This window comes from Aquarana catesbeiana, linkage group LG08 (genome assembly GCF_042186555.1).
Source record: "Aquarana catesbeiana isolate 2022-GZ linkage group LG08, ASM4218655v1, whole genome shotgun sequence".
NCBI classification, from domain to species: Eukaryota; Metazoa; Chordata; class Amphibia; order Anura; family Ranidae; genus Aquarana; species Aquarana catesbeiana.
This window is the reverse complement of record NC_133331.1, coordinates 125,949,780-125,973,755: the sequence shown is the minus strand read 5'-3', so window position 1 is coordinate 125,973,755 and position 23,976 is coordinate 125,949,780. Positions and strand designations below refer to the sequence as shown.

The 23,976-nt window shown below is 40.9% G+C and overlaps 1 protein-coding gene across 1 annotated transcript in view; it reads right to left on the bottom strand.

Annotated features, from left to right (window-relative positions):
• Positions 1–1,168: 1,168 nt before the first annotated feature.
• The window catches only part of LOC141106016 (lysosomal acid lipase/cholesteryl ester hydrolase-like), a 49,118-nt gene continuing 26,310 nt past the window's right edge, over positions 1,169–23,976 (bottom strand). The window contains exons 4-10 of the mRNA XM_073596355.1: positions 20,120–20,318; positions 15,524–15,633; positions 13,722–13,858; positions 11,751–11,897; positions 10,371–10,442; positions 8,130–8,198; positions 1,169–4,724 (exon numbers count right to left, since the gene is read on the bottom strand). Coding sequence (XP_073452456.1) covers positions 4,491–4,724; positions 8,130–8,198; positions 10,371–10,442; positions 11,751–11,897; positions 13,722–13,858; positions 15,524–15,633; positions 20,120–20,318 — 968 coding nt within the window. The 3' untranslated portion in view covers positions 1,169–4,490. The remainder of the gene's footprint in view (positions 4,725–8,129; positions 8,199–10,370; positions 10,443–11,750; positions 11,898–13,721; positions 13,859–15,523; positions 15,634–20,119; positions 20,319–23,976) is intronic.

Genomic DNA, 23,976 nt, shown 5'->3' with positions numbered 1-23,976 from the left:
CTGCCCCCGTATGGCATGGCAATCTCACCAATCACCATTAGTGTATAACCCTTCCACTATTCTTGGTATGGTAGCGCCTCCGAGTACTACCAAAAAAGGCCTAACTGGAGATATTTACTCTGTTCTTACTCTGAATGCATCTTCTAAGATGCATTCGTGCTGTGGAGAGAGATGGCGACAGGACATAGGGGCAATTACTGATGACCAATGGACAATGGCCCCAGAGGCGGCACCCACTGTATCTCTTCCCATCCCAGAGATTAACAGAACTGTTCATATTACATAGAGTTTTTACATCCCCCAGAAATTGCACACATGGGGCCTAACCGACTCACCTTGCTGCCCGAGATGCTCCAGTGCTGACAGCTCTTTAATTCATATGCTATGGCGTTGCTCAAAACTTTTCAAATACTGGACTTGCATTTTTCAAGCAGCTCAGCGTCTTCTTATCACTTGATCCTAGGGTGGCGAATTTGAGCATTTTTCCCGAGGACCTTATACCACCGATGTTTAGGTTAATACTGATACGCATATTCTTCCTTGCCTCATAGCCCAAAAGTTATTGTCCCCTTGCCCTCCCAGCACAGGGGTTGCCCAAAAACATTTCAAATCCCCATAGTGAGCGTCTACATACACAGACTCCTCTCTTGTCCCTTTCTCTAGAAACACAGACACAGGTCAGTGTCGATCAGCGCAGTACATTCAGACTACTTCTAAATTGTTGTTTTCACTTGCCTCTCCACTTACCCTTTGGGATTGTACTGTCACATTTTCTGGACTTGATAACCACGCTACGCATAATCTCAGGGATTGTCCCAAGTTTATCACATCACTTTGTACTACTTGGGCGTAATGCACTACCTATACCTCCAACTGTTATTCGATAGATCCAGTAACTGTATTGCTGCTATATTGACTGTACTGTCCTAAAGTACTTTTTTGTTTTTTTGTCTCGATTTTGATTATTATTTGCTTTCCTCTTAGTTGCTTTATTTTTGTTAAAGATTAGGTACGACATACAATCAGATTTTTTCTCCTACATTAGCTAATTTGCCTAGCTCATTTATATGCCATAAATTTAATTTTATAGGTATAGAATTTGTTTAAAAAAAATGTAAAATAAAACACACAAGAACAGCATGTAAGTTATCAAAAAGCAACACACCAATAGGTGTCTAATGTAAAAGTTTATTCTTGAAAAACATTTGAAATACATTATTTGGCACACTCTTGGTAAAAACTGTGATTGGCTTACAGTTTATATACACACATAAAAAGCATCTTATTTTGTAAAAGCAGAGGATAACCTGAGAACTTGTGATTGGACTTCAACATAGTAAGAAAAGCCTTACCAGTCAATAACAGTCACCCTATAAGAAGTGGCACATCCCCTATAAATCCTGAACAATCTCCATGTGTATAGACCACTAAAGCATTGTATCTTTTTAAAAATGACAAGCAACTATTGTTTACAGTGCAGAATATGGCTGTATTTAGAGTATACGGAGGACATGAACTGCATAACACCTTTGAAATTGCACTCATTCTATCAATGCAGTATTTAAATGATATTTGCCTGGCTGAGGGTTTCCTTTCCAACAGCAAATTTCCCTCAAACCTTCCCAATCTGCTGGGGAAATGTTTGCATATCTGAGCACCATGAGGGACAATACTATACATTTCAGGCAGTCATTAAAAGTTTTTTATTTTTATTTTTTTTACATAATAATTGTTAGTAATTCTTTTGAGTGATGCAGAAGTAATGTGACTTTCTTTCTACAACCTCAAAAGATAAAAATAGTGGATTTGATAGCAGGGATCGAATTGAAATTCTTTCCCCTATAGCATGCTGTTAGGATAAGTTTGGAATAGAGTGATGGATTTGCTTCAATATTGGATTATAATCCTACACAAATCATTACTAGTATTATCTGGTCCATCAGATAGGTGCAGTAGAGTATCTAGCTGCCACCGGCTTGATATCCAATGGTAACTCAGCACAAATCATATGTAACCCTTCACTAAGCACCTAAGAGTGTACACAGTCATCATGCCTCGCAGTCACCCATCCTGCAAATGGTAAGCATAGATACTGAATGTAAAACTCCCGGTTACAAATCTAAGGACAGCTACTTTACAAAGTCGTTTACAACAATGCGGTCAATGGCTGAGCTTTCACATGTTAATTCTATGGTATCAAAAAATGTAGACAAACATCGTAACCTTTGATAAAAAAATTATTGCAGTTTGTATCCTGTGGGCGCAGCTGGTTTAGAGGATGAGGGTACACCAACTAATTATATATATCATTATATACAAGTTCTACATTTTTATTATGGCATAAACCAGTGCTGCCCACCCTGATCTCTAGGCCATGACCTTCCAAAGTTTTAGGATTTCTCTCACAATCATGAATAGCTCTATAATCAAGACTGCCTTGTTTACGTTAACATTAGGACCTAAATGTAGGTCTTGTTGGCAGCAAATGGACAGGCCTTGTATAGATCAATCTGTAAATCACATATATATAAAAATGACAAGTATTTGAGAAGTAGAAAGCAGTGCGGTGATTTATTAAGGCTGGGATTAGATGGCTGACTTCTGCAGCACATCTTGCTCATAATTTGCTGCTTTGGATTAACCAATTTTTTGTTTTTTTATTAATGGTTCAAGGTGATAAGCAAACATGTTGTTAGACATGTTATGTTGAAGGACTATTTAGTAAGAAGCACTCTAGTATAAACAGTGGTGCCTATAGCGGTCAACGATAAGCCATGGAGATGGCACCACATAGATCCTGTAATAAAACACAGACACTACCATATAGCAGCATCACAAACAAAAGCTGGTTGGGGTATTGGTAATTTTTTTTGTTGCTGGTGGAAAAAGCAACAGTCAACCCAGTTTATAGACTACCAAAGAACTGGTAAAAAACTTTAAGGGCCCATATAATTGCGGAAACAGATAAAAATGTGCATTTTACCAGATTTTGCGTTAAGCTGCAATCCGCGATGCAGTGCTATTTCTTTTAAATGGCAACCCCAATGCACATTTCTAGCTAACCTCAATATATACATTTCAGTGCAACACTGAACTATGGTGCACTGATAAAAAAATAAATAAAATATAGGCCAAGTACTTTAAGATGCTCTGCTAGCCTACTGAAAATGAACTGGCGTGCATTAATGTATAAGAGTGTGCTGCTTTAATGTGTTATCACAATGCAAAATTTGAATGTGCCCTGAGCAAGAAAATACATTGCATACCACAGGAAATGAGGTAATCATTTTTCTATAAGTTACTTGGCAAGGAAATGTTATATTCTCTATTTGGTGTGCATACAAATAAAAATGCTAAAAATGATTTTAAAAGCAATAACATTTTTTTACTCTGGAACTAAAGGATAATACACTTTAGAGCAGGGGTCTCTAAACTTTCTATGCAAAGGGCCAGTTTACTGGACTTCAGACTTTAGGGGGGCTGGACTGTGCCCAGTGGGAATAGAAAATGTCCCAGCATCAGTGGGTACAAACAATGCCCGATCATTGGTTTGAATAGAATCAATGCTGTCAGTGGGAGGAATAGTGCCCCATCGATGGTGTTAGTCGGTGGAATGGTGCCCCAAGGGCCAGAAAAAGGCAAGCTAAGGGCCACATCCGGGCCCCTGGGCCACAGTTTGGAGACCACCGATTAGACCTTGGAACTATAGGAAAAAAATATAATCTGAAATTAAACAAATATATATTTTTTGTAGGCAAACTAAAATAGCTAGACTACAAAGGGTGTTCAAAACGCACTGCACTTACGATCTGCAGCGCATGTCAGTGTTAACTTAATGACACCCCAAACACAGGTCACAAATGCAGTGCATTTGTCTGCACCAGATCGCATGGTACAGTAGTACCATGTGATCTGGTTGCAGCGCATTTAAAGTAGTGAACGCTCTACTTTTGGTGCTGACCAGTACTATTTCACCTCATTCAAATGAATTGGCTCAAATCGCACTGTACCCAGATCGCATGTAAATCACAGCACATTCCTTTGCGATTTATGGTGTGAACTGGCCCTTAAGACTTAGATTAGTGGCATATTTTGCTTCCTGTAAAAAAAATAAGTCTAGGACACTGCAACAGCCCCCACCTACACACATAATAATTTATTGAGTGTCAAGGCCGGTCCAAACAGTGGGCAGAAGAGGCAGCCATCTTGGTGGTTAAGCAGAAGGAGGTTGCAACCTATGCTGCTAAAGTAGCTCACAGCTCATGGATGGGGGGGGGGGGGGGGCACTTTGGTTTTTTTAGACTTGGGGGTAAAAGACATTGTCCAGGTGCATCTAGACACATCTGTTGCTTGTAAGAATGGCTTGTTTGTTTGGTGTCCATCCAGAGACAGTGGTTTGACAAAATCAAAGTATTTGGGGATAATGAAAAATTTTCTAAAAGTTTTCCTGCTAGTATTTGCTACATCATTTATTTGTGAAATGTTAAAGTTCAGGGGGCTTTCTTCAGTAATTGGACTATTTCATTGTACATGCGATCAGGAGCGTCTAGACCCCAGATGAAATCTAGATGTTCCCAGTCTGGAATCTCCTTGTGGTAGACCAAATTGCTGACTTGAGTAAGTAGCAAAGCCACATCCTTGCGGTCAGCTAGCCAGTCATTGCCTCCACTCCACAGAGCGGTTGGGATCTTCATGTCTTTCACATTGTAGAAAGGAGGAGTAGTCTGAAAGACAGCATTGCAAGGGATGAACCAAGGAATCAAGCACACAACTTCACCATCCATAAGACTTGACAGTTTGACTGTTTAAACAAACAGACTTAGCTCTTTGCTCCTGAGTTATTTAACAATAACTGGTTAAAGCTACAGTTTAATCTGCTCATATTTGCCTTCCCTGATTCCCTTTTCCCTCTTGTTAACTGTTTTTAAAATAAATCCTTTAAATTTTTATTACATACCCTATTTTGGACCTAGTGATGTCACCACTGGGTCTCTGAGCTTCACTATGGAATGCAGGCAGATCATGACGGGTGGGAGGGGCTGACAGATTACCCTACATCAGGGGTCTCAAATTGGCCGCCCTCCAGCTGTTGCGAAACTACAAATCCCATCATGCCTCTGGCTGTGGGAGTCATTCTTGTAACGGTCAGCCTTGCAATGCCTTATGGGACTTGTAGTTTCGCAACAGCTGGAGGGTCGTCAGTTTGAGACCCCTGCCCTACATAGCTTCCTGAAAAACCTTGAAGCAAGCAGCGAGCTGGCTCTTGGGAGGAGTTATACAAACATTAAAACATGTGAATGGTATTTTAACCCTCTATTGAACCTTTAAATAGTGAGAAAAATAGTGGCGCTTAACTAAAGTCAAAATGTGATATTTAAACTCACTCGCTTAGAGTAATAAATGTGCCACAATTATTGTTAACACCAAATCTCAAGTGAAAAAACAATAAAAATTATAAACATAACTAATATACTTCATATACCACCCTTGTGACAAGTGAAAACATATATTTCCTTTTTTAAGTATATCCACTTTGAAAAAGTAGGAAAAAAAAATCCAAAAAAGTGTGTATAACAAAAATTAAAAATAAAATTTAAAATGAATAAGTTTCATGGTGATTCCTTTTGAAATGCTCTTTTAATCATCCACCACACCTCTGTGCATGTGATTCCGCTCCAGCATTTCACTGGAATCACCATGGAACTTATTCATTTTTAATTTTATTTTTAATTTTTGTTATACAGACTGTTTTGGATTTTTTCTTTTTTCTTCTTTTTGTATGGACTTTTTTACAAAGTGGATATACTTAAAAAAGGAAATATAGGTTTTCACTTGTCACAAGGGTAGTATATTAGTTGTTGTGTTTATAATTTCTATTGTTTTTTCACTTGATATATGGTGTTAACAATAATTGTGGCACATTTATTACTTTAAGCGAGTGAGTTTATATATCACATTTTGACTTTAGTTGAGCGCCACTATTTTTTCTCACTATTTAAAGGTTCAATAGAGGGTTAAAATACCATTCACACGTTTTATTACATCAAGTGGCAGCTGTGCACATCATTGTTAGTTTGTCCAGGAGCGCAGTGGTGGGACTTTAAGTGTGGGCGGTTTTTGATCTTGAGGGACCATTAGTTTAAAACAATAAAACAGCCTTCAAACGTGCCAATCTGGAGGAGTGGGCATTCCTAGGCAGAATTTATTTGCATGCAGACCACCCCAGGCAATGGCTATATGTGATGCTGAGCTTCCATGATTGAAATAACTGAAATCCAACAAATGAAATTAAATCCAATGAATAAAAAGGGACAGGCCAGGGAGAGGGAGCCTTGATGATACTGGATGCCCTTCAGTTAATGATGTGGGCTCTATCTGAGCTGCTGTGAGAATCTCACATTAACTTTAGTACAAATGAGAACACTGTATAGCTGTGCAAGAGGTAAGGCTGGCATTCATCTTTAAATATTTCAGAAGCAAACACATGAAGGCTTCATTCACACTTGCGGGACTTGTCATGTAACTTTGGACATCAAGTTGCGTGACAAGTCGCAGTGACTTTGAAAAAGCTGCCTGCACTTTGGTGCGACTTTTGATGTGGCTTTGGTCCAGAGAATGTAAAGTCAGATCAAAGTCACACCAAAAGTTGCACTGGAAATTGTGCGACTTTGGAAAGGCGCTAATGTGAATGGAGCCTTAAATTATATCTAAAGCTCAATGTTTTATCTTCTTTTGGATAGAGCAGGGTAGGGATAGAAGGCCTGTCATTTTTTCTTTTTTTTGCCATCTGCTTTCACTTTGTGAGATTTTAATTCACTTGCTTTCTTACAGACACAATAGGAAGTGGTAACCACTTGAAATTTTGAGTTTTCCTGAACTAAAGATACAGCAAAAGAATAAAATATATTTTTCTTTTACTGGCCCAAGGAGGCACCAAGAAAACATTGGTCACTGTTTGGGGGCCCTAAAAGCCCCCCTTAAAGGAGACGTATAATATTTTCAATGCTTTTTATCCAATGTCACAGCACGAACAAGCTGGAACAAAAACAGAACATTCTGCAAATGTTCACAAGCTTAAATAAAAGTTCCCTGTTCTAATCTTTATTTTTATTTATTTTTTTCCACAATTTTTTATTGAATTATATCAGTTACAGTAAGGAAAAGATATGCAAAAACAAAGCAATTTTGTGTATCGCATTACTGAATGACAAAATCTTAATTACATGCATGTATCTTTAAACAGCCCCTTTTCTAATCTTTAGGCTACTTTCACATGGCTCTGTCACAAAAACGTTGTAAAAACGCATACGTTTCTGCACTTTGCACCTGTGAAAAAAAAGACGTGACTCAAAAAAATGCACCTAAAGCACAACGAAAGCAATTTTGATGCATTTGTGCCACGTCTGATGCATTTTCTATTCATTTCAAATGGGGAGGTGCATTTTTGATGCAGTTTTTCACCACACCAATCATGCATCAAAAATACAGCTTGAAACTTGACTTGAAAAACGCAATGGACCCGCAACTGACCAGTGTGAGACGTCCCATAAGTTTTAATGGTCATGTGTTTTTCTTCCGCTTTTTTTTTTTTTTTTTTAAAGCAAAAACTGAAGAAAAAAAGATCAGTGTGAAAGCAGCCATAAGCCGGGTACACACGGGTCGAATGTCAGGAGACACTTGCTGGCCTGTGTGTATGTTGGTCTGTCCAACAGAAGCCAGCCGTTCAGCCAGCATCTGTCGGACGTGCATGCTGGAAAACCAGCAGCCAACCGACTCCCGATCAGCACTCTCAGCCAATGGCGGAGAGCGCTCATTGGTGTGTTCTGGTGGGGGGCCACCCCCCTGTCAGAACACAACAGCTCAGCGGGGGAGATCGCTGTACTAATGTCGGATGGTTAGTACAGCGGCTCTGACTGGAGCTGTTAGTTTTGTTTCGTGCAACCCAGGGTTAGTGTTTACCAGGCTTTAGTGTTCCATACATGCAGACTGGTGCAAAGTTGTGGGGAAAACTTCCAAAAGCTATTCTTGAATATTTCAGTATTGTATAGTGTACAGTCAGCATGCATCCCCATTGGGCATCAGCATACAACTGATAAGCTCTAACCATAAAGGGAACATAATAATCTTACCTGATTGTAATGAATAAGATTGCCCTTGGTACCATAGTCAAATGCCTTCAGCTCTCCGCACTTCACAGCCTGCAAAAAAAAAATCCACACTTTAAATGCAGACAGCTTGGGGCTGCCTATCCCTTAAGCTGGCCATGTGCAGCTCAAACTTTGCTGGATTCCTGCTGAATCAACTGCAATTCAAGCCATGGGTGGCCATGCAAGCTTACCCTAGGTCCAAAAAACTGGATTTAAAAAAAAAGTGACTACATCCAATCAGATGCCACGGCTGTCTGAGGACAATAGCTTGCGGTGGACAAAGTTTCATCCATGCAGTCGGCACAGATAAAGGAATCGACTGACTTTATCTCATTCAGCCCCCAGGATTACAGAAAAAAAGAAAACTGAGCCGTGTATAGCTACCTTCAGAATACATCGGTGGTTGAGTCATAGTTTTACCGCCTCCCAACCACCCTCTTTAACTCAATAAAGCAGCCAGATGGGGTTACACCCGTGCCACGATGCTTTACTTTATGGCTGTGGCAAAAATTTCACTGCATGTCAAGTGAACACGGCTGGGCCGCAACTGCTCTGCAAGTGTGTGCAATGCATGAAGTTGTGATGGTGTGGGCTTTCAGGGTTAAAACAAGTACTGGGGGAGGCAACATATCGCCTCCCAGCCACCTGTCATCCACCCTCCGAAAAGCGACTCATGCCAAATCACTTTTCAGGGGGGTGGCAAGGGCTGCTGCTAGTGTAATTGAGCCCTTATAGCAGGGGTAGGCAACCTTAAAGAGGTGGAGATCTACCTTAACAACATGGGAGAAGTCAAAGATCACCGGACACAGTGTCGCCTCCTCACACCTCATTTAAACCTCTAATTGCCGTACTACCGCATTGCAAACACACTTGGTTTTTAAGAGCAGCAGCAGTGCCTGATGTGTTTGTGAATGAGCCCTAGGTTGCATTCCACAGCAGCACCCTTAGGGCTCGTTCACACGTACATTCAAGGGGGGTGATAAAAACCCTGCAGTTGAGTTTACCGCCCTCAATCCCCACCCCCTTTAGCTGCCGAGGCAGCAGCCAAAGGTGTACACATGCCGCAGCAGGAATTAAATCCCCTGTTGCTTTGGTGGGTACTACCGCCAGCCAGTCACAATCCATTCAAGTAAATGAGGCCACTCTGCAAGTGCCCCACAACTGTGTGCTTCTGTGAGGTCCAAGGGGGTTAAAGCAGGTGGTGAGAAAGCATCATTCTGCATGGGACAGGAGCCAGCACTACAGAGGAGATATCGACTTATACAGCTTTTGCTCCCTACTACAGTTCCAACTTTACAAGTAGTCCCTCTTTATTGCACTCCGTGCTCTGGGATGGCGGGTCAGCAAGACCAGACCGCGATCTACCAGTCACTTGCCTTATAGACTATGTTGTGTTTGAACTATTGGGTACTTGTTGATCCTTTGTGATCTTGTTGATCTTTTTGTGGACTTTGTTATATTTTAGATACACTGTTGGCAATTGTAGTTCAATAAGAATTGTTGTGACCTGTTCCCATTCAATTAGTTACATTTTATTCTGTGACTAGCGCAGATCAGACCCAGGTGATTGCTTTTTTGAGCCCATCAATGCATGCAGATGGGTGGCACCCACCTAGGTTTCTAACCTACACAGCCTTTGAATGACAGTTAAAGTGGTTGTAAAGCCTCAAGGTTTTTCACCTTTATGCATTCTATGCCTGGAGCCTGGAGCGCTGGCGGGGCACCCCAGAAGAAGAGGATTGGTGCTGCTCTGTGCAAAAATGATTACACAGAGCAGGTAAGTATTATGAACATGTGTGGTGTTTTTTTTTTTTTTTTTTTTTAAAAAGAGGGTTTACAACCCCTTTAAAGTAGAACTGAGGGTAAAATGTTTTTTCCTTTTGAACAGAGTAAGGGAGGGGTATAACCTTTGTCAGGCCTTTTGCCATCTGTCTCCTATTTGGGTGATTTCCCTTCACTTCCTGTCCCAGAAAACAGGAAGTTAGAGAAAATCCATAGTTGTCACCAGAACTACTGTCCCAATTGGATGGTTTCCCACCTATCCCATTCTGGTGACCAATCAAAATTTGGGATTTTCTTTTACTTCCATTTTTGGTGTGAATGCCCCCCCCCCCCAATAAAAAAAGTTGTGCCTTTAGCTATACTTATATACTATAAATACTATACTTATAAGGGTTACACGCTTCACTGATCAATACAGTAAAATGAAAGCTTAATCAGTACCTGCGCCCAATGGATCATATTCTTTACGGACGTTCCTGATGGGCAATGTGTGCTGTACACATTTACTCTGCTCTGTAGGAGAAAAATGGGTTACCAAGAAAATGAATTAGGTTTGCAGAAGAAAATGGCTCAGAAGTAAACATGCATTTGCTTTTATGGGGATATTTAAAAAAAATGAATTATAGCAAAAAAAGTAAACAGAAAATGTTTTAAAAGTACAGATTTCTTAACAAAAACAACTGTATCTAAAATAACATTATTTCAGAAAATTCACGCTTAAAAAAACTTTCTGACCTAAAATTAATCCCAACCCCAAAAACACACAGAAAGTTTTACATTAACTTGTGGCTTTAGCTGAAAACAGGTCACAGAAGTGCAGAACGAACAGCACTCCTGAGATTCATAGAAGTCTAGCCAAAATAGCTGTCTTTGCTGGCAGAGCTCATTGTCAGTTGTAAACTCAAAGTGCACACTGTCCAACAAAGGGTTAAAGATCTGAAACTTGGGTGGTACATTTTATGTTAAAGGACTATTCCACCTTTTGCAGTAAATTAAAGCTGAAATACACTGCATCTGAGTACCACAAACCAAAAATGCTATTTATTTAATTTTTATTATTCAAAGCAAACTCCCCGGATCATCAATGTCTCCATGCTTTATTTTGCTGGGAAATCAGTTTGAAAAACACCCCCTTAAAATTTCGGGCCGTGGCCATCTTGAGTAAGGGCAGATGATTCATGTAGCATTTACTTCCTGGAATCCATTTGCCTTTAGCTCAGGCATGCAGGCAGGAGGATGTGCTTAGCTGAGAAAATCCCTCCTCCCCTCCTGAAGACTCCTGGGATGTATGACATCATTTGCCTAGGCCATAAACCAGAAAGTAACTGGAGAAATGTAAACAAAGTTTAAAACAAGTAATTATTATATACTTTGCTATCAATTCACTAATGCTTGCAGCATAAGGATTAAAAATAGTCAATGTTGACTGAGTGAGTGAAGTTACGCTTTGAGTAATGCATCCATATTTAAAAAAAAAAATCAAAAAAAAAATCAGAATTTAATATTTTTGCATTGGAGTTTGCAGAGCATTGCAATCACTGGATCATGGGTGCAATGCACAGGCTCCTGCAGACCATTCCACCAGCCACCACATTTGTGCTCCCTTGAGATCTACGATATAAATATATAGAAATGTAAGAAATATTTTTTTTTAATTATTATTTTTAGGTATGTTGGGACAATGGGAACACATGACTAACATATAGTGGGAGTTTCTCAAATCTGACTGCAAAAGTGAAAATACATTTGAAAGTGTGAAAATTCTAAGGATGAGGTTTATTACTTACAAATAATAATTATCTAAATGATAGCCTTGCTTACCATGTTAAGGTTCTTCTCATTAAATCCACACAGAATAAAGAAAACATTGCCACATATCTGTTCCACCACTTCATGGGTACAAAAGTGAATGGCAAGCCACTTAATAAACTCCGTCTGTGGTAAAAATTCCCTATTCCCAAACAGGTCCTAAAACAATGAAAGAAAACATCTGCTTTAAATACATTATGAAAATAGTAAACCTATTCTGATGTAGAATCCCCCCACCACCACCACCTTTAATGGGATCTCCCAAGCCTACCCGCCTCCCCTCTGTGATGTAAGAAACTGAAGGTGATGAGGATTGTGTCACTTTCGGTTTCAGTTTGATGTTTGCAGGCCGTTACCGGCTTGTACAGCATCTGATCAAGCTGATTTTGGTTTGATCAGATGCTAATAAACCCCAAATTTCTACATAAGGGGTACCTGTCCTGGCCCATGCTATCACAAAGGATGTTGTTCATACCTTGTGATAGTAATAAAAGAAATTAAATAAAAGTACAGTGTAAAAAAATAAATATAATAATAATAATAATAAAAAAATGTGAATGCTCACGTAGGTCCCGCACGCATATGTACAAAGTGATCGCACCACATGTGGGGTGGTATCGCGAACATCAGAGAGAGCAATCATTTCAGCACCAAATCTCCTGTGTAATTCTAATCTGGCAATCTGTAGGGGCTTTCAAAGCGCCCCCTGTAAATATATTTTTAGGTAACGTAACGTAGTTTAGCAATGTTCTACTGGCGTACACAATTTTAAAGCGTGACATGTTAGGTATCCATGTACTCAGCGTATCATCTTTTATGTTTTATCAAAAAATTAGGCATTATATTGTGTGCACTAAAATTAATTTAGGTGTACTTTTTCCTGAAAATTGTTTGATAAACCGCTGCGCAAGTATCATGCAACATAAAAAATTGCAATGACCACCATTTGATTCTCCAGGGCATCTGCTTAAAATATATAGAATGTTTAGGGCTTTTAAGATATTTTCTAGCAAAAAAATGCAGATTTTTTACATTAATGAGAGAAATCTCAGAATTCACCCAGACTGGAAGTAGGTAATAGGTGTGTTCAATAAAGAACAGCTTAAGCACATTGGGTCTGTCTATTGTTGTGACTTGATGATGATCAGCTCAGATTTTACTGCAGAACACTAGGTGGGGTTCACATACCTTTTTCTTGCCACTGTATATTATTTTTTTATTATTTTGCAATTTTCTTTAATAATACATATAGTACAGGGGTGTCTAACCTTTTGACCTTCCTGGGCCAAATTGGAAGAAGAAAAATTGTCTTGGGCCACACATAAAATACACTAACAATAAGGATAGCTGATGAGCAGCAAAAGTCAGGCAGATCACAAGTTAACAATCACTGATATAGATGTACCTATTTGAGTGAAAAAAAAAATGTAATTTTTGTAATTTTTTAAATTATAAAAAAAAATGGCAACATAAAACTAGTGGTATCACTGTTTTTGATAATCCAACACATCAATATTTGGTTTGATCGATGTAGTAGCAATCCTCAATTAATTCTCAAGGTGCTCATCAGATATTTTGGTTCTAATTTTGCCCTTCGTGTGCTTCATCCTTGAAAGTATTTGCTCACTACTAAAATAGGTGCTGACAAAAACTGATAACATGAATAAGGAGTGCTTTGTGAAGAGTTGGATATTTTTCTTTGGGAAGATAAAACTTCTAAAAGTCCAGTAAAGAGACACTGCGGCTGCATGTACTCACTAAGTGTAAACGCATTTTTACAAACAATTTTAAATAAACTTTTTTAGGGAAGTTTACGACTAATTCGGGCAGCCACATGCAGCGTGTGGGCGGCAGGTTGGTCACCCCTGATATGGTACAGTAATACATCTATTACATTAAACATAGGGCACAGGATAGAGTAAAATATTTAAAATTCTCTTCTTAAATTTAGATACATATTAACTGCAAAACAAACTTGCATACCTTGATCACAAATTCTGGGAAAATACCTAGTTTTGCAAGTGGGCTGCTGGAGAATTTGATAGTAGCCACAGGGCCAAGACCAAATAACATTTTGACTTTCTTGGCAAGCTCAGGCATGCTTGAGAATGCAATAAAGGCTAAAATGATTTAAAAAAAAAAGTCATGAGATATGATAATAAAATTATTATTATTATATAGGATTTATATAGCGCCAACAGTTTGTGCAGTGATTAATAATCTAAAGGGAGGAAGTACAGATAGAATACAATACAGAGGGTTAAGAGTGCCCTGCTCATAAGAGCTTACAATCTAATAGGGTAGAGCAAGTGGTACAAAAGGTAATACCTGTGAGGGAGGAGTTGATGGAAGAATTAAAACTTCAGTTGTTTGGTGGGGATGTTAGGCTTCCCTGAAGAGATGAGTTTTCAGGGATCCCTTAAAGGTGTACAGTGTAGGAGATAGATAAGTGGATGGGAGAGGCTCTGGAGAGGCTCTTGAGATGAGCATGGGAGGAGGAGATGAGAGCTGGAGAACAGGAAGTCTTGGGAGAAGCAGAGAGGGCGGTTTGGATGATATTTTGAGACAAGAGTTGTAAATGGCTTTGTATGTTAGTATTTTGAATTTCGCTGGGCAATCGAAAGTTAGTGTAGGGAATGGCAGAGAGGGTTGGCAGACACTGAGCGGTTGGTAAGGTAGATGAGTCTGGCAGCAGCATTCATGACAGACTGAAGGGGGGATAGCCTGTGTAGAGGTAGGTGTGTGAGAAGTGAATTGCAATAGTCAAGGCAAAGGATAACAAGGGAGTGAAAGAGTAGCTTGGTGGTTTCATTAGCTAAAAAGGGGCGAATTTTAGAGATGGTATAGAGTTGATGTCTACAAGCTTTTGACAGTGATTGGATTTGGGTTGAAAGGACAGGTCAGAGTCTAGGATTACATCTAGTACCCTGGCTTGAGGGGAGGGACTGATAGTTGTATTATTGATCTTGATGGAAAAGTCAAGGAGGAGGGCATGGTCCGGGGGGAGGGGGGAGGAGGGCATGGTCCGGGGGGAGGGGGGGGGGAATATTACAAGCTCAGTTTTAGAAAGATTTAGTTTGAACAAGTGGTGCAACATCCATGCTGATATGTCAGTTAGTAAGTTAGTAATGTGAGAGGATACTCAAGGAGTAAGGTGAGGAGTAGAGAGAAAGATTTGGGTGTTATCTGCATAGAGATGGTATTGGAAGCCGTGGGAGCTTATGTAGTGATCAAGAGAAGAGGTGTAGATAGAGAAGAGAAGGGGTCCAAGAACAGAGCCTTGGGGGACCCCCACATAAAGAGGAAGTGCAGAGGAGGAGACAGAGTTGTAGGTAACACTGAAGCAGCACTGATAGATAGGAGGAGAACCAGGAAAGAGCAGAATCTTGGAGGCCAAGGGAGTGGAGTTTATTGAGGTGGAGCGTGTGGTCAATGTATTAAGACAGAATAATTACATCTTTGCTGTAATAAACATGTCCTCTTTCATATTTAAAAAAAATCCATCAAAAAATTCCATGAATATAATAGCCGGCAATGGAGATCCCTCCATCCACACTGTTTAGCATGGATGGAGGAATCCACCGATTTCTCCCATTGAGCTGAGCAAGGGAAACCTAAGCATGTATGGAAAGCCTAACTTGGAAAACCGAAGAGTGGAACAAGTAGCATGGGCTCCCTGAAAAAAGATTCTTATTGTTAATGTGTATCTACTAATATAGATCTAAATGTGTATCTAGTAATGTATTTACTTTTAGAATTGTGGACTAAAAAAATGTTTTGCATACCTATAGTGGTGCCCTGAGAATGACCAATGTAGTATATCTGTTCCTGGCCTGTTTTCTGTAAGATAAAGTTGATAACAGCAGGGAGATCTAACTTGGCCATTTCATCATAGCTGTAAGAAAAATACAAGAGAATTAATTATAAAGTGCAAGAAAACACATTACAAAAAGGAAAAAAAAAACTGTAATATATTATATTCCATGAACTGAGGGGGAAAAAAATTCTGTTATGTGTTAAAGCCCAACTTCAACCAAAGCTTTTTTTTTGGATTTGGATGGATCGGGAAAGGGTTATAAAATATTTGTTCCAATTGGGGAGATTACCCCTCAATTCCTATAAGTATAGAAAGTGATGAAAAATCTTTCCAATGGGGACACAGACAAAATTAGATTTAGTGAAAAAGTGTTACATGTTCTGACAATGTTAGGGCTGGGGGCAGACAGGGAGGATTTAGGGCTTTTTTCCCACCTCTGAAACACCCCAAAAAAACCTTGTACAACCATAATAATGTTGTTGAATGGCACACTACAAATGCAAGCAGAAGCTTTACAGCAAGGCAAAAAAAAAAAAGCGGAGGGTGCCTATCAAGAGTGGCAATGCCCACCTTCCTAAGAATGGGCCACTGGGGCAGATACTACCTAGTGCGGGAGTTTACAAACCATCAATCGCAATCTACCCATCAATCGCGGGCAGGGGACAGGTAGATTGCAAACACATTCCTGCTTTGCCGACCCTCTAGTCCTGGGATCACTAAATGAGGGATCGCTGTCCAGGTCACTGTCCTGTCTGGACTACCGCAGTCGCGCCACTTAGGTGCCGGTCCTTCCAACAGCCTTCGACAATCTCAGCCTCACAGAAGAGCGGAGAGCAGGAGGCAGCACAGTTCTGCACTGAGGGTGGGAGCAGGAGCTGCCCCAGTTAATCTTTTGAGTTAACCAGCAGTGATTGGTTGCTCAGATGCAGGCAGTCCTAGCAGCCAATCACCAGCCTATTTTTACGAAAAGTTAACTCCCGCCTTGCGTCCAGAATTGTGCTACCTTCTGCTCTCTGCTCTGCTGAACACCTGTGTAAGGTAGGAAAGTGAAGCTAGGAGCTAAGACAGCTGTATGTGTGTGCAGAAGGGGAAGGGGGGTGACCTGAAGGGGCAGAGGACACTACTAAGCGGGGCGGCAGAGGATACTACTATGGTGGCACAGAGGGGCACTACTGTGTGGTGGAGAGCATAGGACACTACTGTGTGGTGGAGAGCATAGGACACTACTGTGTGGGGGAGAGCAGAGGACACTACTGTGTGGGGGAGAGCAGAGGACACTACTGTGTGGGGGAGAGCAGAGGACACTACTGTGTGGGGGAGAGCAGAGGACACTACTGTGTGGGGGAGAGCAGAGGACACTACTGTGTGGTGGAGAGCAGAGGACACTACTGTGTGGGGGAGAGCAGAGGACACTACTGTGGGGAGTAATGTGAAGGGGGGCAGACGACACTGTTATTAAGGAGGGGTCAGAGGTCACTACTGTACTGGGGGCTGAGGATATGGCTAAGGGGGGGGGGGTCAGAGTTCACTACTGTGTTGGGGGGGGCAGAGGACACTACTGTGTTGGGGGGGCAGAGGACACTACTGTGTTGGGGGGGGGCAGAGGACACTACTGTGTGGGTGATTTGAAGGGAGGAAGAGTACACTGCTATGGTGGGGCAGAGGTCACTACTGTGTGGGGAGTAATGTGATGGGGGGGTCGGAGGACACTGCTATTAGGGGGCAGAGGACACTACTGTGGCTGGGGCAGAGTACACTATTATGTGGGGGGGAGCAATGAACACTACTGTGTGGGGGGTAATGTGATGGGGAGCAAAGGACACTGCTATGGGGGGGGGGCAGAGGACACTACTGTGTGGGGGTGATGTGAAGAGGGGCAGAGTACACTACTGTTTGTGTGTGGGGGGGAGGCAAGGGACACTACTGTGTGGGGGTGATGTGAAAAGGGGCAGAGAATTCTATTGGGATGGGGGGTAGGGGATGTGAACGGGGGCAGAGGACACTACTGTAACACACTATGTGTTCTTCATGCCATCTTTTTATTGGGTGGCTTCATAGTGAATTTATTTAAAAAAAGAAAAAAAAAAAAAAAAAAAAACAGGGGCTGCACCCCGGGGATCTTTTCCATGTTTTCCATGTTGTCCAGGTAGATCTCCACCTTTTACAGGTTGCCTCATCCTGACCTAGTGAATTTGTTTTTAGCTGTGGTCCATGCAGTTCAGTGTGGCAGCCATTACTATGGAGACCATAACTTTATTAACCTCATCAGACATCCCTACTGCCAATGGTAATGTACACATCATCGATGGGCTGTGGCAGCTGGTTGGTCAAGGCACTTTTTCAAAGCTTTTGAAAGTGTTTAATTGGTGTCACCAGTGCAGACAACCCCTTATATATAGTGTTATTTCTGCCTTCCTGTTCTGGTGTACAGATGTCACAGGGACAGGAAGTATGGAAAATTCTCTCCAATGGAGTCACAACCCAAAAAAAACTGACATCAAAATTATAACACATCTATAAACAACCCAAAACAAAATGGATGGAGTTATGGGTTAATGGGTATGTAAACTTTAATAATAAAGTTCTAGTATTTGCTCCTTTTCAGTCTGTAAAATTTACCATTGAAAGAGTTTTTAGATCTGTTCGACAAGTGCAAAAAATAAAAAATAAAAAAAATGGATATTTACTACACTTTCCAGGAATCCCTACCAACATACAAGACTTCATTCACAGAATGACCTCAATGATAGACCTTTGCAGTATGATACCCTTGCGGCAGAACTACTGTAGAAATGTAAAGACAACGCATTATTTATGTCAGTGGCTGACTGTTTCACCTGCTTGAATTTCTTTAGACTAGAAACTGATAAAAATTTGCAAAATAAAAAAAAGTTTGCCAAGATCCTTGCAATTTAGAGATTATCTGAAGGTAATTGTTTTTCCTCAATAAAACTAGTCAAGCTTTACACATGGTCCCCAGCCAATGCCCATAGCCGTACACATAATCCTTCACTTTTAGCAAATGATTGGGACTTAAAGTGTCACTAAACCCACATCATAAACTATCAATAAATGCTGTATTACATGCTGTTCTTACTTACTCAGTCACTATGAAACTTGTTTTCTGTAGTCTGCCAAAAACCTGGTTAATCTTGCTGTTCTCTATCTCCACCTTCTATCCCTGTCCCCAATTTAGCTAGGGATTTTGCAGCTGTGGTGTCAGCCCTGCACATGCTCAGTTTTCAGTGAGTTTTTATGCTGAGCATTTCCTCCCTATCACATCTAAGCAGCCCATGTGACTATAGAGTCGCACATATGTGGGTGTACTCCCTCCCTCCCTCCTCCATTCCCAGCTAAACACAATGGGGGCGGGAGATTACATGTAGATTAATGGTGGCTTCACCTCCCTCTTATTCCAAGACACAACCTGGAAGGGTGTGGCACAGCCTGTAACTGGCAGAAATCCACCCACACCATGTTACTTCCACAAAATAATAAAGATTTGATTTCAAATATATATTTGTATGACAATTTAAAACCGTTTATTGATACTATTTAGTTTTTTTATTTTGAACATGTGACCAGATCAGAGGACTAGAAGCTTCTCTGCAGACAGGCTGGGAAAGATCTGGGTCATGTGACAGCTGTATATCGATTAGGAAAAAGATGCTTATAGATGTTTGTTTTCTTTTTTTAATTAAAATAATTACAGCCATCATCCATATGCAGAAATAGAAGGGACAATGTAAATCATTGCACATCCTGTGCAAATTTCATGTGGTGTCTCTGGGGTGCGATTTGAGCTATGGATTTGTATGGCTTAAATCGCACTGCATTCGCACCAAACTCGTGCAGGGCCCTTTTTTTGTCTACACAAGAATTGGATCTCATGGGTGTTTGAGGGATCCATGCGATCCGATTCTGCGAATCGCATTGCATTTTGCAAACCAATTTCGGGGTGTCGCTAACTTAAAATACACTCCGAAATCCGTCCTCATGAACAGGTTGAGATTTTGATGCTCTATGCGGAATTCGCACCGCATCTAGTGAACCAAGCATAAACAGTGTGCATTTAGTATCACTTTAAGGATTCGGCTTTCCAATAGCTTGAAAAATCTACTTGTGTGAAATCAAGCACCTCCACCTTGTGCACTCTATACACCCTCCTGCACTAGAGAAATGGCTTGTTAGTTAGCAGAGATACTTGTCACTTGGAGCATTTCTTGCTTTTATTGTTCTGTAAAGAGTCAGCCTAACAGTCCAATTTTTAACTATTTTAAAACCTAGCAATTCGCAGAGAAGTACAGTATATACACAAAGTACTTAAACAATAAAGTTACCCATTGAAGGGGCTACTGCAGATAAATTGGTACATGCCAGGGTACATAGTTGCCACTCAACACAAAGTTGGGAATTGCCAGAATATGCTCCCCAGCTGTACCTTCTGCAGCATCCAAATCCCTCCGTCAGCTCAGCTGGAACCCTGAACAAATGATTACCAATTAGATAGGAAGAACACTGTCATAGAATTGTAACCAAGCTCACAATATACAGCCTTTCTTACCTAAAAGCCCAAAACGCATCCTCATCAGGTGACAGGGTCTTGTGTTTCCTGGACCAAGTGTTCCCTCGGCTATTCCCCATCCACACATCGTAGCCTGCGTCAGCCAGGATGAATCCCAAACTATTGTTTTCCAGATTGGTGACCCAGTTACTGCCATCTGCGAGCAATCCATGCTGTAAGAACACCACCGGTCTTCCATCTAGAAAGAGAGAGTAGTAAAATCATACTCAAATAACATAACACAACACCAGTAATAAACATGCAGTGCTATACTTTCACAAATACATTTTCAGGTGCAGCTCTACATTGTTGCAGTAGACTATGCACTAGGGGGCTATAAGGGGGGTAAAAAAAGTGCCCCTTTGGTGTGTGAATACAGAGAACAATATGACCACCCACATGATATTGCACAGGTCCCCCTTTTGCCACCAAAACACCTGTGAAGATATGCTGTGATATCTGGTACCAAGCCATCAGTAGCAGAAATAAGTCCTGTAATTTTCAAGGTGAGGCCTCCATGTTTTGCACTTGTTTTTCCAGCACATCCCTCAGATGCTCGACTGAATTGAGATTTGGAGAATTTGGAGGCCAAGTCAATACCTAAAACTCACTGTTGTGTTCCTCAAACCATTCTTGAACATTTTTTTCAATATGGCAGGGCACATTATCCTTCTGAAAGAGGTCACAGCCATCGGGGAATAGCGTTTCCATGAAGGAGTGCACTTGGTCTGCAACAATGTTTAGGTAGTACATATCAAAGTAACATCCATATGAATGGCAGGACCCAAGGGGGGTTATTTACTAAAGGCAAATCCACTTTGTACTACAAGTGCACTTGGAAGTACAGTCGCTGTAGATCTGAGGGGGACATGTAAGGAAAATAAAAAACAGCATTTAGCTTGCACATGATTGGATGATAAAATCTGCAGAGCTTCCCCTCATTTCAGATCTTCCCCTCAGATCTACAGTGACTGCACTTCCAAGAGCACTTGTAGTGCAAAGTGGATTTGCCTTTCGTAAATAACCCTTAAAGTATTGCAGCAGAATATTGTCCAAATCATCACAGTGCCTCCGCCGGCTTGCCTTCTTCTCACAGTGCATCCTGGTGCACTCCAGGTAAGCAACGCATACACACCTGACATGATGTAAATTAAAACGTGATTCATCAGACCAGGCCACCCTCTTCTACTGCCAGTTCTGATGATCACGTGCCCATTGTAGGCACTTTTGGCTGTGGACACGGGTAAGTATGAACACCCTGGCTGCTTTGCAGCTACACAGCCCCATACACAACAAACTGCGATGCCAATTTTTTCTGCTTTCAACACAGCAACTTCAAGGACAACATGTTCACTTGCTGCCTAATATATTCCACCCGCTTTTGGGTGTCACTGTAACAAGATAATCAATGTTACTTTACGGAGTGGTATATAGTGAACACTAATGACCCATTTAGTGACTGACACTTCCTCAGATTATTCTCTAGGTGTAAAGACAGATTTAGGAAGTTGTGCATGACAAGCAATCACAAGAGCACAGCTTGCTAAATCTGTGTTACACCTATGATCCGTGGAAGTGACGTGTCTTTGTTATTCAACAGATGTTGCTTTTTATCAACTCCACTCTGTCCCACCAAGATTTTATTATGCTAGTACTCTGCGATTCTTTTTTGTTGGCTTATTTACTCACTGAAAGGCTTCTTCTGCTTAAAGCGGTTCTTCAGTCATTAAATACTAATAATTAGCAGCTACAAAAACCTGACTTAATAAACAGACACTGACCTGTCCAAGGATCCAGTGCCTCATCCAGGCCAGATTCTTTGGTCCCCAGCACCGGCATGTTAACTGTGGGCAGGTGGCTGTGACTCCTTGCAGCTTCACAGCCAGCTACCGACTGCGCGTGCACAAGCCGCCCTGCGCTTTGTGAATTGTCCCACAGACCAGTCACACAGTGCACCTGTGACGTGTTCCAGTAAGTTGCGCAAAGGGCGGGGGGGGAAGGACTTTCGCTGGGATTGCCTAGGCGATCTGACCAGAAGTGCGAGCGGGCACCTGTCAAAACCAGGTACCCGCTCCCCCCCCCAAAAAAAAATGTTCCAAATATGGCAGAGCAGAAGGCGGATGAGAGGAGGGGGGGGAGAGAGCGGAATTTCTCCTTTTGTGTAAAGTTCCATTTTAACAAGAAATCCCTGGACACTTTCGTAGACACCCCCCCCAAACTATCTCTACATGGAGACAGACATAGTCTCTGCAGGCACTACTGTGAGGTTGCGTGCTCCATAGGTTTAGGGTTATCCACAGCCCACCAGATTTACATTACACCCTTTTTTTAACTGAATGAGCCTAATCTTTCTTTTTGCTGCTAACAAATATTAACGGTCTCTCCTGTCTCTCTCCCCTTTCTGTGGACATTTCCATATGTCTTTGTACACTACAGATTAGGATACAGATGCACTAGAGGGCGCCCCTGTTATGTCTGCAGTGCTCAGAATAGTCAATGGCTTTATTATGATCAAACAGTTCACTGGTTCAAAATCTGACAAGGCTCCTAATTACTATGAATAGTTTTATGTTTTAAGCTGACGAATACGATCTAAAAGACAGAAAACGAGGGGAGGGCTGATGTCCATCATGTACAGATATCTAATGGTCAATAAAACAGAAAAAAGAAGGGGACCGTGTAAGCTCATCTATGAACAATCTGAATACTTTTATCTATGAACACAACTGATCATGTATGTAAAAGGCTGAAACAGAAATTTTGGAATTTTCTTTATGTGAAACATTTAATTTAAAAGTCTTGCAGTTGCAAAGTTGTTCTTCGCATAGTTCACGAATAATAATTTTGCAGATACAGTGGTACCTCAGTTCACAAACTTAATTCATGAAACAACTCTGAGCGTGAACCAAATTTTCTCATAAGGTTCAATGTAAATCCGGTTAATCCAATTTCGTGTGTGTGTGTGTGTGTGTGTGTGTGTGTGTGTGTGTGTGTGTGTGTGTGTGTGTGTGTGTGTGTGTGTGTGTATATATATAGTAAAATTATGAAATGTGTGTGCAAAAAAAAAGGATTTGAAATATATATTCCATACAGTCTTTTACAGTAAGCTGACCTCTTTAATGTGTACATCTAAAAAGAAAGAAAAAAAAACTATAGCTTCTCATTAATACTTGTTTGAAACAATCCCAAACCCCAATTTAAATGATTAATCTAGGAGCCAGAAAACAGCACTGTGCATCCAGGAAAAGATCATCTGAGCGCATGATAAAGTTGTAGAATTCATATGAAGTGTTTTTCCATGATTCCCAATCCTAGACTCATCTTGCACTGTTCTTTTCAATATGAACGTATCAGAGCAGAGAAGATGGCCGCGGCTCGTGTTCGTGAACAGAAGCGTTCGTAAACCAAGGTATCACTGTAGCTTTCATCAAATTTAGGCTTGTTTACACCAGAACTGCACAATAGAGCCACTGGTGGGCACTGAGTGCAGGGCAGTGCGATTTGTTATTATCGGCGCATCGCAACCTTTACCTTTTTTTGTCTTAACTGTATCGAAAGGTCAACGTGACATTTAATTCATTTCTATTCTCTGTTGCAATGTGTTGTACTGTGTCACTTTGTGGTGTAAAAAATACTGCATACGGCATTTTTTTTATCAGTTTACACCACCATAAAGCAGTGGTATGAACTAACATAATAAGACACAAGGCAATGTGTTGGATTGTACTGGGAAAGGCTGCTAAGTACAGTCTACAGTCCCAATGCATCTGCAGTGAACAATTCCTATTTGTGAATGTTTGATGAACATTTCCACCACCTTTACTTGGCATCATTATTTTCTGCTGTGAGAACGCAGG